At 48.1% G+C, this 17,124-nt stretch overlaps 1 protein-coding gene across 1 annotated transcript in view; it reads right to left on the reverse strand.

Annotated features, from left to right (window-relative positions):
- The window catches only part of kiaa0319l (KIAA0319-like), a 79,455-nt gene that overhangs the window by 46,988 nt on the left and 15,343 nt on the right, over positions 1-17,124 (reverse strand). The window contains exons 5-7 of the mRNA XM_084312219.1: positions 12,546-12,814; positions 10,067-10,171; positions 1,314-1,560 (exon numbers count right to left, since the gene is read on the reverse strand). Of these exons, the coding sequence (XP_084168345.1) occupies positions 1,314-1,560; positions 10,067-10,171; positions 12,546-12,814 (621 nt within the window). The remainder of the gene's footprint in view (positions 1-1,313; positions 1,561-10,066; positions 10,172-12,545; positions 12,815-17,124) is intronic.

Raw genomic sequence — 17,124 nt, forward strand, 5'->3', positions numbered from 1 at the left:
CCTTTCACTGCCACACACACGACAAAGGGTTAATCCTTTCACAACCACACTACAGAAGGTTAACCCTTTCACGACCACACTACAGACGGTTAGTGTGGTAGTGAAAGTTTTTTTTTTTTTTTTTTATTTACTTTTTCTCCCATTTTCTATATTTTCTCCCATCCCAATTTCGTATCATCCAATTCAACCCTCCCCTGTCACGAACGCTGTTTCTTGCCTCCCACAAGCCGGCTGCAATGTGGACTAAGTCATACATAGCACAAGTCCCCTCCGGTACTTGAGGTAACAGCAGTCGCATCTTTTCACCTGCGCTGCTCGATCTCTCAGTGGCGAGGAGTAACGCGTGGGAGGCTCACGCTGCCCCCGACACTTCCTGATTCTACTGCGCAGGCGCACCAACCGACCTGTAGGAGTCGCTGTCCACAACGCCCGATCCCCACCCATCAGTTTCCCACCCCCTAATACGGCCAATGTGTATTAGTATGAACGACCAGCTAAACTGAAAGCAATGTGGAGCGCTGGGCTCGAACAGGCGAGCCCAGCGTCTCTGCATTCGTGGCGAGCGCCTTGCCCACTACGCCACGTAGCCGCCCCGTGTGGTAGTGAAAGGTTAACCGTCTGTAGTGCGGTAGTGAAAGGTTAACCTTCTGTAGTGCGGTAGTGAAAGGTTAACCTTCTGTAGTGCGGTAGTGAAAGGTTAACCGTCTGTAGTGTGGTAGTGAAAGGTTAACCTTCTGTAGTGCGGTAGTGAAAGGTTAACCTTCTGTAGTGTGGTAGTGAAAGGTTAACCGTCTGTAATGTGTTAGTGAAAGGTTAACCGTCTGTAGTGTGGTAGTGAAAGGGTTAACCTTCTGTAGTGCGGTAGTGAAAGGTTAACCTTCTGTAGTGTGGTAGTGAAAGGGTTAAAAAGGGGAGTAACGGCCGACAGTTGACTAAATGTTATTCTAGTCATATTGGCTTTGTAGATGTTTGGCTTTACTTGACCTTAGACTGACAACACACAGTGTGTTGATGTTTACGGTCTCAACAGCTCCCATGGTCAACAAGGCATAACTGTTGGCATAATTATACCATATCATTAAAGTCTAATTCACTGCACTGTAAAAAAAAAAAAAAAAAAAAAGTTTTAAGTGTAAATGCCATAAAAATACAGTAAATTACCTTTTATCAAAAATATTAACCATTAAATAAAGGTTGTAATCTATAAATGTATTTCATTTGACTGTAATTTGACAGTAAGTATTTGGCAACCGTCGCTGCCAGACATGCGTGCGTGTGCGTGTGTGCGTGTGTGCGTGTGTCATCCTCCTTACCGGCCTGCGTTGGTGATGTGGTGGCGACGGTAGGAGCTGGAGTCGTGGTGGGTTTAGAAGCATCGCTGCTATTGGAAGACGCAGAAGTATCGCTGGTGTCGTCCCCGGCCGTCGAGTTCTGTGGCGGCGCGGCCGGGACGCCGTCTCCAGTCCGGTTGGGATCACCGCCGGCCGCTTGAGGAAGTGCGGCGACGGCGACGCTTACAGCTGGAGTCGGCTGGGCTGCCGCGGCCGCTTTGGAACTCCCCTGCGGAGGAGGAGGAGGAAGAAGAAGAGAAAAACACAAATATACAACGAAATAAGAAGAACGGAATAAGAGTGCGGCTGAGTGGCGCAGTGGGCAAGGCCCTCGCCACTAACGCGGGATACGCTGGGTTCGAGCCCAGCTCTCGGCGTTGCTTCCGGTTTGGCCGGTCGTTCATACTAACACAATTGGCAAGTGTTAGAGGGTGGGAAAGCCGGTGGGTGGGGATTGGACGTTGTGGACAGCGACTCCTACAGGTCGGTTGGGTGACGCCGGTGCGACGGAAGCAGGAAGTGACGGGGGCAGCGTGAGCCTCCCACGCGTTACTCCTCCTCGCCACTGAGAGCTCGAGCTGCTGCAGTGAAAAGATGCGACAGGCTGCCTCCTCGTGTACCGGAGGGGACACGTGATGCAAGGCTTCTGTCCTCACTACAGCCGACCAGTGGGAGGCATGGTCTAGCAACGTTAAAGACAGGGGAGGGAAGAATTGGATACTACGAAATTGGGATGGGAGAAAAATAGAAAATGGGGAGAAGAAGTGGATACATTTTTAACTTTTTTTTTTTTATAATTTTTTTTTTAAATACAACGAAATAAGAAGAACGGAATAAAAGCACAGTTTGAGGTGTTCTGGGCAGAAGCGGGGGGGACGGGGGAATGGTGAATTTTAAAAGCTAGATTTCCCCCGACTTCCACTAGCAATCTCCTTGAAAACGCCACGAGGCGTTTCACGTTTTGGGAAATATGGCCATTTCTACAGGAGTAGTTGGCTGTTACTGTAGGATCTCTGGGTAACAGTACTGTATATTTGCATATCGTATATGTGACAAATGTAACATATATGATAAATATGTGATTTATGTCCCTATGCCATAAATGTCATGATGTCATGTATGTTGTGTATGTCATAAATGTCACTATGAATTGAAAATGGGGGACCCTGATGTAAACAAGACAAACTTCTTTCTCTGGTCTGCATCCCCTTAACAATTGTGTGCATTGAGCCCTACTGTATTGTACCCATTCTGCAATCTGTTCAATAAAGTTTTCATTCATCCAGTTCCTTCAAGCTTTGATCAGCGCTCCCTTTTTTTATCAAAGGCAGATGGGTGTATGGAAAGAAGGAAGGAAGGAAGGAAGGAAGGCAACAAAGGGGAGTGACAGCGGGGGAGAGAGAGCGAGCTTCTTGAAGACTTCTGAATTCTGCTGACCTGGGATCAGAGTCCCCGCCCACGAGCCATACCTTAATCATTAGAGGGGAATTTACAAACATGACCCCACGTCACTTAACACAACACAACACCGCCCGGCTTTTCACACAAGTTTATGGGATCACGCAGAGGATTAGGGGGGAGGGGAGACAATGTACGGTACTTATTCCACTGTTTGATGAGAGCTAAAAGTAGTAAATAATAATATAATAATAACTTTATTTCTATAGCACTTTTCATACAGAAATTGCAGTTCCAAGTGCTTCACAACAGTAAAAAGTACAGGCATAAGCGAGCATAAAAAATTAAATACAAAAAGATAGAGGTAGCAAGGTAAGGTAAATCACAGTTTTTCAGTAATACAGATAATAAAATAGAATAGATTAGATAGAGTAAAAAAGTGCGGTTTGATTCAGTTTAAAATAGGCTAAAAATAATCAAATAGAATAGACAGCAAAAAGTGTGATAAAATTGTTCAATAAAAAATATATATAACAGAGCAGTGTATCGCTCTTAATACTTTGAGTTTCTTTACAAAGTTCAAACATACATACATTGGTTTTGATAGTCTATCAGTGAGCTGGATGCAATCCTACCTTGAGGGGAGGGAACAGATGGTGGAGGTAAACGGTACCCTATCCCCCCCCCTCACAGTGAGCTGTGGTGTTCCACAAGGAAGCATACTAGGACCGCTACTGTTCCTAATTTATGCAAATGACATGTCGTCAGCTTGTGACTGCAACTTGTTCCTGTTTGCGGACGACTCAGCCCTGCTGGTCTCTGACAAGAACAAGTTACAGGTTGAAAAAACCCTCAGCTCGGAACTAGGCAGAATCTGCATATGGCTCGCTGATAACAAACTATCATTACACATGGGCAAAACAGAGTCCATTCTCTTCGGTTCAAATAACAAACTCAGCAAGACCGACGGCTTCTCAGTTACAGTGGGTGACAATATTGTCACAAGGAAAGATGAAATTACCTACCTGGGGTCCATCCTAGAGGCTAATCTCTCCTGTGACAAAATGGCATCCAATGTAATAAAAAAAGTCAACCAACGAACTCGATTCTTGTACCGGATCTCCTCTCTGGTAAACAAGAACACCCTGAAGACTCTGGCAGGAGCACTCATTCAGGGGTACTACGACTATGCTTGCACCTCATGGTACCAAAGCACCTCAAAGGCGCTAAAAACAAAATTACAAACATCTCAAAACAAACTGGTCAGACTACTGCTTGACCTTACTCCTAGAACCCACCTCACCCCTGCCCACTTCGACAACCTAGGATGGCTTAGAGTAGACGACAGAGTACAACAACTTGCAATGGGCCTGGTCTACAAGATACACTACACGACCAAGGTACCCATGTACATGTCAAAATACTTCCCAAAGGTCAGTGAATACCACGATCACAACACCAGAGGGAGCTCCACAAATCATGTCAAACCCAGATTCGGCTCAAATAAGGGACTAAACACGTTTCGCAATTATGCCACATCAATGTGGAACGCCCTACCCAAAGCTGTAAAGGAATGTGGATCACTACCCACTTTCAAAACCTCTCTCAAGGGACACCTACGGGAGACTGCAATTCAACACTGGCCCCTGTAAATATCCTAACCCAATCATTCCAACCCCCTCCAATGTACAGTCATTTACCTAGTATGGTTTTGTCAATAGTTCAATGTACAATTGTGTTTGTTTGTACAGTGTCTCCTCCCCCCCCCCCCTCAATGTACAGTGTTACTTGTTTATACAGTGTGCCCCCCGCCCCCCCCCCCCCCCCAACCACCTCCAATGTAAATTACCCAGTATGGTTGTCAATATCCCAATGTACCCAACCCCCCCCACCCAACCTCCAATGTACAGTTTCTACGTCAAATGTATATACTCCCTTTTCTTGACTCCTTCTGTATCACAAACAGTACTGTATTTGCAAATCTGGTATGTCATAAATGTATAGATGTAGCAGTACTGACTATCTGTATGTCATGTATGTCATATATGTCTATATGAATTGAAAATGGGGGACCCTGATGGAAACAAGACAAACGTCTTTCTCAGGTCTGCATCCCCTTAACAATTGTATGTATTGAGCCGTACTGTATTGTACCCATTCTGCAATCTGTTAAATAAAGTTTTCATTCATTCATTCATTCACAACAGAGCATCGCTCTAACATACAACAGAGCAGCGTGTCGCTCTTAACACTGAGTTTCTTTACAAAGTACAGTTCTAAATGACCTTATAGAACAACAGAGCAGTGCGTCGCCCAATGAAATTAAATAATAATAAATTGTGGTGACCTATATTAAGAGACATTCACCAAGGTGGGCTTGTGCCTTTAAGCGTGTGGGTTGTACTGTTTAGGGGACAGGTTAAATACCACTTCCGGTTCCGGGTTAACTTTGTTGTTATTGGTAAATGCTATGTGAGTGAGAAGTAAAGTACCTCAACTCGAACCACGTCTCTGGCTCGCTACTTTCTTATCGCCACATTGGTGACCCTGTGAAGAACATTTGTAACGTTAACAGCATTTAGCGTTATGGAAGACAACGGCGTCGCGCAACCGCAAGCACCCGCACCGAATGCTAACGACGCTAACATGCTACAAGCGAACATTTACGCTGCGACCGTCAAGTTGCCCGACTTTTGGCAGCATAATCCCCGGCCGTGGTTTCAACACGTCGAAGCCCAATTCCAGCTGAGAGGAATAACACAGGATCTAACTAAGTACTTCCATGTTGTGGCGGCGTTGGATGCTTCAACGACGGCACGGGCGATGATGCTGTTGGAGGATCCGCCGGCAGCTGACAAGTACAATGCGCTAAAGACATTCCTTCTGAAGCTATATGAACTGTCAGAACTGGAGAAAGCGGACCGCCTGCTGTCCCTCAACGGCCTCGGCGATGGCAAACCGTCGGAGTTGATGGAAAAAATGCTGGCTGTACTGGGATCAGCTGATCCCTCTTTTCTATTTACACAAATTTTCTTGCGACAGCTTCCAGTGCCTGTGCGCACAGCACTGGCGAGTTCCCTCCTCTCCTCCACCAAGGACTATCGCGGCCTGGCTGCAGAAGCGGACAGGGTTTTCCTGGCCAACAGGCAGCAGCAGTTTGTCCATGCGCTGCTGCCCCACCAGGGCACCTCTGCCCCACCACTGGAGGCCTATACAGACACCGCGGCTGCGGTGACAGCCCGACGCCAACCCGACGATGGGCTCTGCTATTACCATGCCAGGTTTGGGGACAGGGCCAAGCAGTGTCGCAAGCCATGCAGTTTCAAGGGGCAGGGAAACGCCAGGGCCGGCGCTCATTAGTGGCTGTGGGTGCTGGCCATGACTGCAAGCTATTGTTTATCACCGACTCCTTGTCTGGCCGGCGGCTGCTGGTGGACTCGGGCGCGCAACGCAGCATCCTGCCGGCACAGGGCGTGGACACCATGGACGGCAGACACGGGCCCCAGATGGACGCAGCGAACGGTACGCCCATACGTACCTACGGCACCAGGTATGTGGAGGTGTGTTTTGGGGGGCGCCGTTTCGGCTGGGGTTTTGTGATGGCTGCGGTGTCCACGCCGCTCCTGGGAGCAGACTTCCTCTGTGCTTTCAGCTTACTGGTAGATGTTAAAAACTGTCGCTTGATCGATGCCCTCTCTTTTTCCTCTTACCCCTGCACACTTGGGGCGGTTGGGGGGGGGCGGAGCTCTCTGCCTGTTGAACACACTTGCCACCGGGGACCCGTATGAACGCCTGCTCGCCGGGTTCCCTGACCTCACCACACCCACGTTCTCATCTGCAGTGGCCAAACACGGTGTGGAACACCATATTACCACAGAGGGCCCCCCAGTCTATGCCCGGGCCCGGCGCCTCGACTCAGCCAAGCTGGCAATCGCCAGGGGGGAGTTTTCCACCATGGAGCGACTTGGCATTGTGCGCCGCTCGAACAGCCCGTGGGCTTCTCCATTACACATGGTTACAAAGGCTGGCGGAGGTTGGCGCCCATGCGGCGATTTCCGTCGCCTTAATAACGCCACAACCCCCGACCGGTACCCTGTTCCGCACATACAGGACTTCTCTACCCACCTGGCAGGGGCTGTCATCTTCTCCAAGGTGGACCTGGTGCGCGGTTACCACCAGGTGCCGGTCCATCCACGGGATGTGCCAAAGACAGCTGTCATTACACCCTTTGGGCTTTTCGAATTCCTAAGAATGCCTTTCGGGCTCATGGGGGCGGCGCAGACGTTTCAGCGCCTGATGGACTCTGTGCTCCAGGACATGCCATTTTTGTTTGTGTACTTGGATGACATTCTTGTAGCCAGTACGTCCATAGAGGAGCACATGACACACCTCCAGCAGCTGTTTGATCGGCTCAGTAAACACGGCCTCATCGTCAACCCGACCAAGTGCCAGTTCGGGCAGTCCTCCATCACTTTCCTCGGACACCATGTCGCTCCACAGGGAGCCACCCCACTCCCCGCCAGGGTGGAGGCCGTGGCCAGTTTCTCGTCCCCGCACCGTACGGGCTCTACAGGAGTTCCTGGGCATGGTGAACTTTTACAACCGGTTCCTTCCCCATGCTGCCCACCTCATGCGGCCCTTGTATGAGGCCCTGCGGGGCAAAGTGCCCAAGGACGAGTTAGATTGGTCCTCGGGGATGGACAGCGCTTTTGGGGCTGCCAAGAACGCGCTAGCCAACGCTGCTCTGCTGGCGCACCCCTCTCCCACTGCCCCGGTCGCCCTCACGACAGACGCCTCTGACTATGCAGTGGGGGCGGTGTGCGAGCAGTGGGTGGGCGGTGCCTGGCAGCCACTGGCCTTTTTTAGCAAACAGCTCCGCGACAACGAGCGTAAGTACAGTACTTTCGACAGGGAACTGCTGGGTCTGTTCCTCGCCACCAGGCACTTTAGATTCCTGTTGGAAGGCCGCCAGTTCACTGCCTTTGTGGACCACAAGCCGCTAACTTTCTCCATGGCCAAGACCTCGGAGCCGTGGTCGGGACGTCAGCAGCGGCAGCTATCGGCGATCTCCGAGTTAACCACGGACATTCAGCACGTGGCGGGCAAGGACAACTTTGTCGCCGACTGCCTCTCTCGGGCGGTCATCGGGTCCGTCCACTTGGGACTCGATTATGCCGCCATGGCGGCAGACCAAGCCACGGACTCGGACATTCAGGCCTATCGGACGGGTCCTACCGCACTGCAGCTGGAGGATGTGGTGTTCGACACAGCTAACGCCACTCTCCTCTGCGACGTCTCCACTGGCCAACCGCGCCCTATGGTGCCTACGGCCTGGCGGCGCCGGGTTTTTAACATGATCCACAGCCTTTCCCACCCAGGTGTGAAGGCCTCGACTAAGCTGGTGGGGGTCAAGTTTGTGTGGCCTGGCCTCCGGAAGGATGTTAGGACCTGGGCTAGCTCATGTGTGGCGTGCCAGCGTGCCAAGGTGCACCGCCATACCAAAGCCCCTTTGGCACCGTTTATAGTGCCGGAGAGGCGGTTCGACCATGTGAATGTGGACCTGGTGGGCCCCCTGCCCCCCTCCCATGGATATACTCACCTCCTCACCATGGTGGACAGGACCACCAGGTGGCCGGAGGCTGTTCCACTGTCCTCCACTACGGCAGCGGAGGTGGCCCGGGCGTTCATCGGCTGCTGGGTGGCCCGTTTTGGCACACTGGGGGACATCACAAGCGACAGGGGCCCCCAGTTCACTTCGGAGCTCTGGACTGCAGTTGCGGAGCACCTGGGGGTGAAGATCCACCGCACTACGGCGTACAACCCGCAGGGCAACGGACTTTGCGAGCGGTTCCATAGGGACATGAAGGCCGCTCTTCGGGCTGCCCTTACGGATGGCGCCTGGGTTGACCGCCTCCCGTGGGTCTTGCTTGGTCTTCGTTCTGCCCCCAAGGAGGACCTCCAGGCCTCGTCCGCCGAGCTGGTGTACGGCCAGCCGCTGCGGGTCCCTGGGGAGTTTCTTCCGGGGGCCACAGCGTCCTGGTCCGTCGCCTCCCATCGAGCAGTGTCCCGGGGTGTTGCCGATGCCCTTATTCCCATTCCAACATCCCGCCACTGCCTTCCCCAGTCCTACGTCCCCAGGGACCTGCCATTGGCCAAATATGTTTTCATCCGGCACGACAGCCATCGGACCCCGCTGCAGCCCCCTTATGACGGGCCTTTCCGTGTCTTGGAGGCAGGCACTAAAAACGTTGTTGTGGACATGGGAGGCAGGCCAGAGCGGGTCACTATAGACCGTCTTAAGCCTGCTCACTTGGACAAGGACGAACCAGTTAAGTTGGCCCTACCCCCGCGGCGGGGGCGCCCCCCGGTTTCGGCTCAGACCCCTGCCCTATCCTCTGTTCCGGCCTTGGCCCCTTCCGTGGCCCGGCCGCTGGTTCCACTTATCTCCCTTAGTCCCCCTCTGGTTAAGCGCAGTCGGTTCGGCCGCTTGATCCGTCCCCCTCCACGTTGACTATTTCATGCTGTGATCTGTTCACTGATGGACTGTTCACTGGCTATTAATTAGTTGCAGTTTTTGTATTGGTGAATTCTGGGGGGGCCTGTGTGGTGACCTATATTAAGAGACATTCACCAAGGTGGGCTTGTGCCTTTAAGCGTGTGGGTTGTACTGTTTAGGGGACAGGTTAAATACCACTTCCGGTTCCGGGTTAACTTTGTTGTTATTGGTAAATGCTATGTGAGTGAGAAGTAAAGTACCTCAACTCGAACCACGTCTCTGGCTCGCTACTTTCTTGTCGCCACAAAATAATATATGCTGCTTCTCTTAGCAGACTTCTTAGCTTAACATAACAGACCTAAGTTTGGGGAACTAATGGGATAACTGGGGATGCAACAAAAGTGCAACTATGGCTAAAAACCAGATGAAATAAAATTCTAATAATAATAAATAATATATGCTTCTTAGCAGACTTCTAAGCTTAACATCCCAGGGAATTACCGTAATGGGATAACTGGGGATGTTGTTTGCTCCTGACAAGAGTCTCAAAGTCTGGGGTGATAGTGGTAGACAAAGCAACTCTGAGGTTGTGCTCAATGTCCAATCGGTTTCTCTGCTTTGTCTTCAGCTGGACCAGAGCTGAGAAGCCACTTTCACAAAGATAGCTAGTGCTAAAAAAGAAAATAGCTAAATAAAAAAACTTTGTGCATTTTATTTATTTACACACACATCCGCGACCCACTCAAAATGGCCCTGCGAGTGACCCACTTTTGGGTCGCGACCCACCAGTTGAGAAACACTGATCTAAATGAAAGCCTAAACCTTTTTCTTGCCGACTCACTGTGCTGGTGTGCTGCTGGGCCTTGGTGTCTCCATGGCTTCCGGAACTTCCCCTCGCTGCATTCTTGGCCCCGCGGGGCTTTCTCCGTCTGGCCGTGATGGGGCCCTAAACACAAAAAACACAGAAACGTACCATATTTTCAGCCAGGACTTTGTCAAATTAACATCAATGTATTTGAAATTGACACAATCTTCTGTAATCCGCACGGAACACTCTGCATTCCGACTCTGCCTCTGTCAACATCACGTCGGTTTGAAAACTCCCGTTTTCGGGGTTGATTCCGTGTCACACGTTGACTTCCCATCACCATAAATGGTAAATGGTGCATTTATATAGCGCTTTTATCCAAAGACCTTTACAATTTGTTCCTCACATTTTACCCATTCACACACCGACGGCGAAGGCGACCATGCAAGGTGTCGACCTGCTCATCGGGAGCAGTTAGGGGTTAAGTGTCTTGCTCAAGGACACTTAGTCACACTGCCTGGGAGGAGTGGGAATCGAACCGGGAACCTCCGGATTACCAGACGACTGCTCTACCTCCGGAGCGACTGTCGCCCCACCATGCGGTCCAATGTGACGACCACCAACAACCATATAACATGTGATTTCACATACCCAAGCAGATATTGTGATATACATATGAAATTGAAGAAATTCCATCCGATTATAATGAGGCATATTATGGCCCATCATCAACCATATGGCCATCATCAACCATATGGCCATCATCAACCAGATGGCCATCATCAACCATATGGCCATCATCAACCAGATGGCCATCATCAACCATATGGCCATCATCAACCATATGGCCCATCATAAACCATATGGCCATCATAAACCATATGGCCCATCATCAACCATATGGCCATCATCAACCATATGGTGACACATTGTACTGTTTTTATTGTGTGCTTTTATTTAAAATAAATGATGTTTTATGTTTTATCTTATGTTTGTGGACTTGTACAGCACTTGTCAACTTTGTTGTTTTAAATGTGCTTTATAAATAAAGTGGATTGGATTGGATATGGCCATCATCAACCATATGGCCATCATCAACCATATAGCCATCATCAACCATATGGCCCATCATCGACCATATGGCCATCATCAACCATATGGCCATCATCAACCATATGGCCATCATCAACCAGATATGGCCATCATCAACCATATGGCCATCATCAACCAGATATGGCCATCATCAACCATATGGCCATCATCAACCATATGGCCATCATCAACCAGATATGGCCCATCATCAACCATATGGCCCATCATCAACCATATGGCCATCATCAACCATATGGCCATCATCAACCATATGGCCATCATCAACCATATGGCCATCATCAACCATAGGGCCCATCATCAACCATATGGCCATCATCAACCATATGGCCATCATCAACCATATGGCCATCATCAACCATATGGGCCATCATCAACCATATGGCCATCATCAACCATATGGCCATCATCAACCATATGGCCATCATCAACCATATGGCCATCATCAACCAGATATGGCCATCATCAACCATATGGCCATCATCAACCATATGGCCATCATCAACCATATGGCCATCATCAAATATATGGCCCATCATCAACCATATGGCCCATCATCAACCATATGGCCATCATCAACCATATGGTGACACATTGTACTGTTTTTATTGTGTGCTTTTATTTAAAATAAATGATGTTTTATGTTTTATCTTATGTTTGTGGACTTGTACAGCACTTGTCAACTTTGTTGTTTTAAATGTGCTTTATAAATAAAGTGGATTGGATTGGATATGGCCATCATCAACCATATGGCCATCATCAACCATATAGCCATCATCAACCATATGGCCCATCATCGACCATATGGCCATCATCAACCATATGGCCATCATCAACCATATGGCCATCATCAACCAGATATGGCCATCATCAACCATATGGCCATCATCAACCAGATATGGCCATCATCAACCATATGGCCATCATCAACCATATGGCCATCATCAACCAGATATGGCCCATCATCAACCATATGGCCATCATCAACCATATGGCCATCATCAACCATATGGCCATCATCAACCATATGGCCATCATCAACCATATGGCCATCATCAACCATAGGGCCCATCATCAACCATATGGCCATCATCAACCATATGGCCATCATCAACCATATGGCCATCATCAACCATATGGGCCATCATCAACCATATGGCCATCATCAACCATATGGCCATCATCAACCATATGGCCATCATCAACCATATGGCCATCATCAACCAGATATGGCCATCATCAACCATATGGCCATCATCAACCATATGGCCATCATCAACCATATGGCCATCATCAAATATATGGCCCATCATCAACCATATGGCCATCATCAAACATATGGCCCATCATCAACCATATGGCCCAACCCTACATAGGGCCCCATGCATAACGGCAGACCTACCTTGGCGAGCATCTGGAGGAGGCCAAGGGACTCCTGGTGGGGCTGCGGCAGTGAGATGATGGCACAGCCCCTGACCTGGGAACAGGCGAGCAGCACACAGCGCCCGCCGAGGCTCCACACGGCGCTGCAGCTCGGCTTCAGGCAGCACGACTCCCAGCACGTCGCGCCGCCCCTCCCGGCCGCCAGGGGGCGCCACCCGAGGCTGATGGCGCTGCCCCAGTGGATCCCCAGCACCCCACCTGTGACCCGGCAGACGTCCGCCGACACGCCTGGAAGAGGACAAGAGGGAAGGAGGAGAGGCGGGGATTAGCCGTGAAGCATGCGGCGGCGGCGGCCACCGTACGGTCGCGCTAGGATCCCACCGAGCTTCGGAGCGGTCATCTTTTGAACCCTTTTCACTGCCACACTACAGAAGGTTAACCCTTTACTATGTATGTGATAGTAAAGGGTTAACCTTCTGTAGTGTGGTAGTGAAAGTAATTTTTTTAAACCCTTTGTCGTGTGGCAGTGAAAGGGTTAACCTTAACCTTAAGGGGTAGGATTAAATAAGTGTATACTTCTTCCTACTCCTTTTCGAACATGCAGATTGAGTTGTTTTTCTTTTTTGTTATCGTTTGTTGTATTCATTGCATGTTCGAAATAAAGACTTCAAATCAAATCAAAAATTCTGTATGGTCGCAGTGAAAGGGTTTGGTAGTGCGGCAGTGAAAGGGCACAGTGGTTAGCGCTGCTGCCTCACAGCAGGAAGGTCCTGGGTTCGAACCCCCAGCAGGGGGCCTTTCTGTGTGGAGTTTGCATGTTCTCCCCGTGTTCTCCGGTTTCCTCCCACACCATAAAGACATGCATGGTAGGCAGGGACTACAGATGAAAACGAGCGGATTAGCTAACTCTGGCACATTGATGTGGAAACTGAAGATGTTGATTAATAATGTGCACTGTCCCTGGGTACAAAATAAACAAATAAACTTAAACTGGAACTCAAAAAACAACAATACAAATGTAAACTGTGCTTTCCACATTGGCCGTTTGTTATGGGTTTGCTTTCCAATGGAAGAAGTTGCTTTGCAATTGATCCTCCAATCTGTTGCAACAGTTGTGACGGAAGTATCGAGAAAAGAGGGCAGGGTTGGAGATAGCTCAATAGGTCAATAGTGTCTGTAGTAGAGTGATTGAAAGCCTAACAAAGCCTACCCCCCCCCCCCCGACCCCGTATTGAGCTGTACTGTACCCATTCTGCAATCTGTTAATACAATTTTCAATCAATTAATCAATCAACATCTGAGGGTTAGGGCTGAGCCCAAACGTTTTTTTTTTTTTTTTTTTTTTAATATATATATATATATTTTTTTTGTGTCTATTCATTTTGTTTAAACCAATGGGGTTTTTCTTCACAGTTGCAGATAAAGATTAGGCTACACTAATATTATAGTATTAAAAGAAACTGATGAGTTATATTCATTGATTTAATAAAAAAAAAAAAACTAATTTAATCAGATTAATCACTTTATTCAAATTGAGGATTTAGTTTGAGGATATTTATTAAAATAATTTTTTTTAAAGAAAAAATAAGAAAGAAATTTGATTTTTTTTAATATATTATTAAAAACAAAGGTTTTTACCTGACGAAGTTCGAATCCCAAAAACAGGCTTCGGGGACAGCCTTACTGAGGGTTATGGATTTGATCCCCAATGGGATCAGCCATAAACTGCATTGTGGTCCAGCTGAAGGCCTCTTCAGGACATGTGGAAATGAATAAGCCTTTCACAAGTCGTCGGCACCCTCCTCCATCAATCAGGGAGACTGTTTTTAACCCTTTCACTACAGAAGGTTAACCTTTCACTACCACACTGCACTGCAGACGGTTAACCTTTCACTACCAGACTACAGACGGTTAACCTTTCACTACCACACTACAGACGGTTAACCTTTCACTACCACACTACAGACGGTTAACCTTTCACTGCCACACTACAGACGGTTAACCTTTCACTAACACACTACAGACGGTTAACCTTTCACTACCACACTGCAGACGGTTAACCTTTCACTACCACACTACAGGCGGTTAACCTTTCACTACCACACTACAGACGGTTAACCCTTTCACTACCACACTACTAGGGCTGTACCGAATGTAATTTCTTAACATTAGAAGCTTCTATTGAAGTATTCGAACGAAGCTTCGAATGCCTGTAAAAATAATAGATTTTTTAACTAATTCCTCAATTTGAATAAAGTGATTAATCTGATTAAATTGTTTTTTTTTTAATTAAATCAACTTTCTTTAATGAATATAACTAATCAGTTTCGTCAAATATAAATAATCCAATAAGGGCACGGTTGGTACGAAAGTGATTGTGACGTCTTATAGTATAATATTAGTGTAGCCTAAACTTTATCTGCAACTGTGAAGAAAAACCCCATTGGTTTAAACAGATTGAATAGACTTATACAAAAAACATAAAAAAAAATATATATATATATATTTATTTTTTATTTTTTTTATTTCGAATGTTGATTTCGAATTCGAATGTCAACATTATGATCGAAGCTCAAGTCAAGTCAAGTCAAGTCAAGAGTTTTATTTGTCACGGCATACAAGTATACAGTGAAATGCGGGGGGGTCTTGCCCGCAACGATTGTGCAATAATACAATAATAAGAATCCAATAAGCTTTGAAGCCTTCGGTACAGCCCTACACACTACAGAAGGTTAACCTTTCACTACAGAAGGTTAACCCTTTCACTACCACACTAGAGAAGGTTAACCTTTCACTACCACACTACAGACAGTTAAGCTTTCACTACCACACTACAGACGGTTAACCGTGGTAGTGAACGGGTTAACCTTCTGTATTGTTGCAGTGAAAGGGTTAACCGTCTGTAGTGTGGTAGTGAAAGGGTTCAGATTTTCTGTTGTTCAAAAAAAGAAACGCGAAACTTGCGACACTCTTCTCCCATTGGACCGCTCAAAAGACACTCCTCTCCCATTGGACCGCACAATAGGACACTCCTCTCCCATTGGACCGCACAATAGACACTCTGACTCGACACTTCCACAGAAATTCCAATCTACAGCCACCGCTCCGTGTTGGCCAGAGTCAGCAGTAAGAGGAGGGAAGTGAGCAGTGGTAAGAGGCCCCGGACATTCTAATGGTTTGGAATTTGTTTCGGTATATATTGATATTCAAAGCTCAATTCAGTATTTGCTCATTTGAGCTTAATTGCTCATCTGAGGTTTCTCTCCTCCACGGCGCCTGTGGTGTTTTTTTTCTTTCCTACTGCTAGGTTTTAGGGAGTCGGTCCGTATCTTCGTTGGGGGAAAGTCTGTGGTGTTGCATAGGTGGACACCTGAAAATGTCTGACTATTATTCAATGTGTCTAACGCTAATTCTTTGCATTCCCTGTGTTCGCGAGGACGTTGTGTAACCGGCTGACAGCTCTTGATCATCCCTATTCTGACATTGACACTTAACTTGCTGACCTCTCTTGATCCTCCCTATCCTAACATTGACACTTAACTTGCTGACCTCTCTTGATCCTCCCTATCCTAACATTGACATTTCATAGTGGGACTGGATACAGGTGCCGCCAGAGAGCGCTGGTGGTTACGTTGGGCAGGGAGACAAAGGTGAAGAAGGATGGGCTCAGAGCGCGGTGCCGAGGGAGGGGCTTTCTCTTCATCATTTTCCACAGAGGGAGAAGGACGCACGGAGTTGGAGATCTGGAGATTCACCACGCGAGAGATAAACCCAGTTACGAAGCGGGTTATTAAAGAGACATCGTGGATGAATGAGCCTTGTGGATGTATGAGTATGCGATAGCTTAGCGTTTAGTTAATGCGGAAGAGACATTGTGAATGAACCAGCCGACGAGCGACTGTGTGGTTCTTTCTAAAAATTCCCATTGAACTCCTTTACTCCCTACCCTGTTCCCCACCTACAGCGAAGCGGAGCAGTAGATAACCCTTAAAGGGAAGAGGTTATTACTGTGTCTGTAATATAGAGCGAGAGCACTAGGTGCCCAGTGTGGAAGTAGCCTTAATAGGTATGCGATAACGCGTAACGTGTATAAGCCTTCAGTAAAGGAGACGTAAATGGGAGCACTGTGTGTGTGTCTTTAATGTGCATTCCGTCTAACCCTTTTCTCTCCGGGTAATGCTCATTATTGTTTAACCCTTTCCCTACCCCCTGCCTATAGTTCATTGTGAAAGGTCTCCACTCATCATTAAGGACGGGTACTGCTTTGGGGAGCGAATATATCATCCATCTTACTGCCATCGGGTGTGGGAGGGCTCAGGAAGTATTGGGGGAAGTGTGGGTGTGTGGGGAGCTACTGCTGATTGCCCTGGAGGGCAAGAAGGACCAGCGTACCATTCCTAGGTCAGTGAATCCTAGGCCCCATCCACTCCTGCTGCTCGACCTCCACTTCAACATTCCTGGCCTACAGTCGGGGACCCAGCTGGACTCAGCTCTGCTGCGTTCTCGCTACCAGGTGGCCGTGTATAACCACTCCCATAAAGCAGGGATAATCCACCCTGCTACACATATGTGGATTTTATGGTGGTTTTTGTTCTGGA

Source organism: Notolepis coatsorum, assembly GCF_963971535.1.
Source record: "Notolepis coatsorum genome assembly, chromosome: 4".
Taxonomy (NCBI): Eukaryota; Metazoa; Chordata; class Actinopteri; order Aulopiformes; family Paralepididae; genus Notolepis; species Notolepis coatsorum.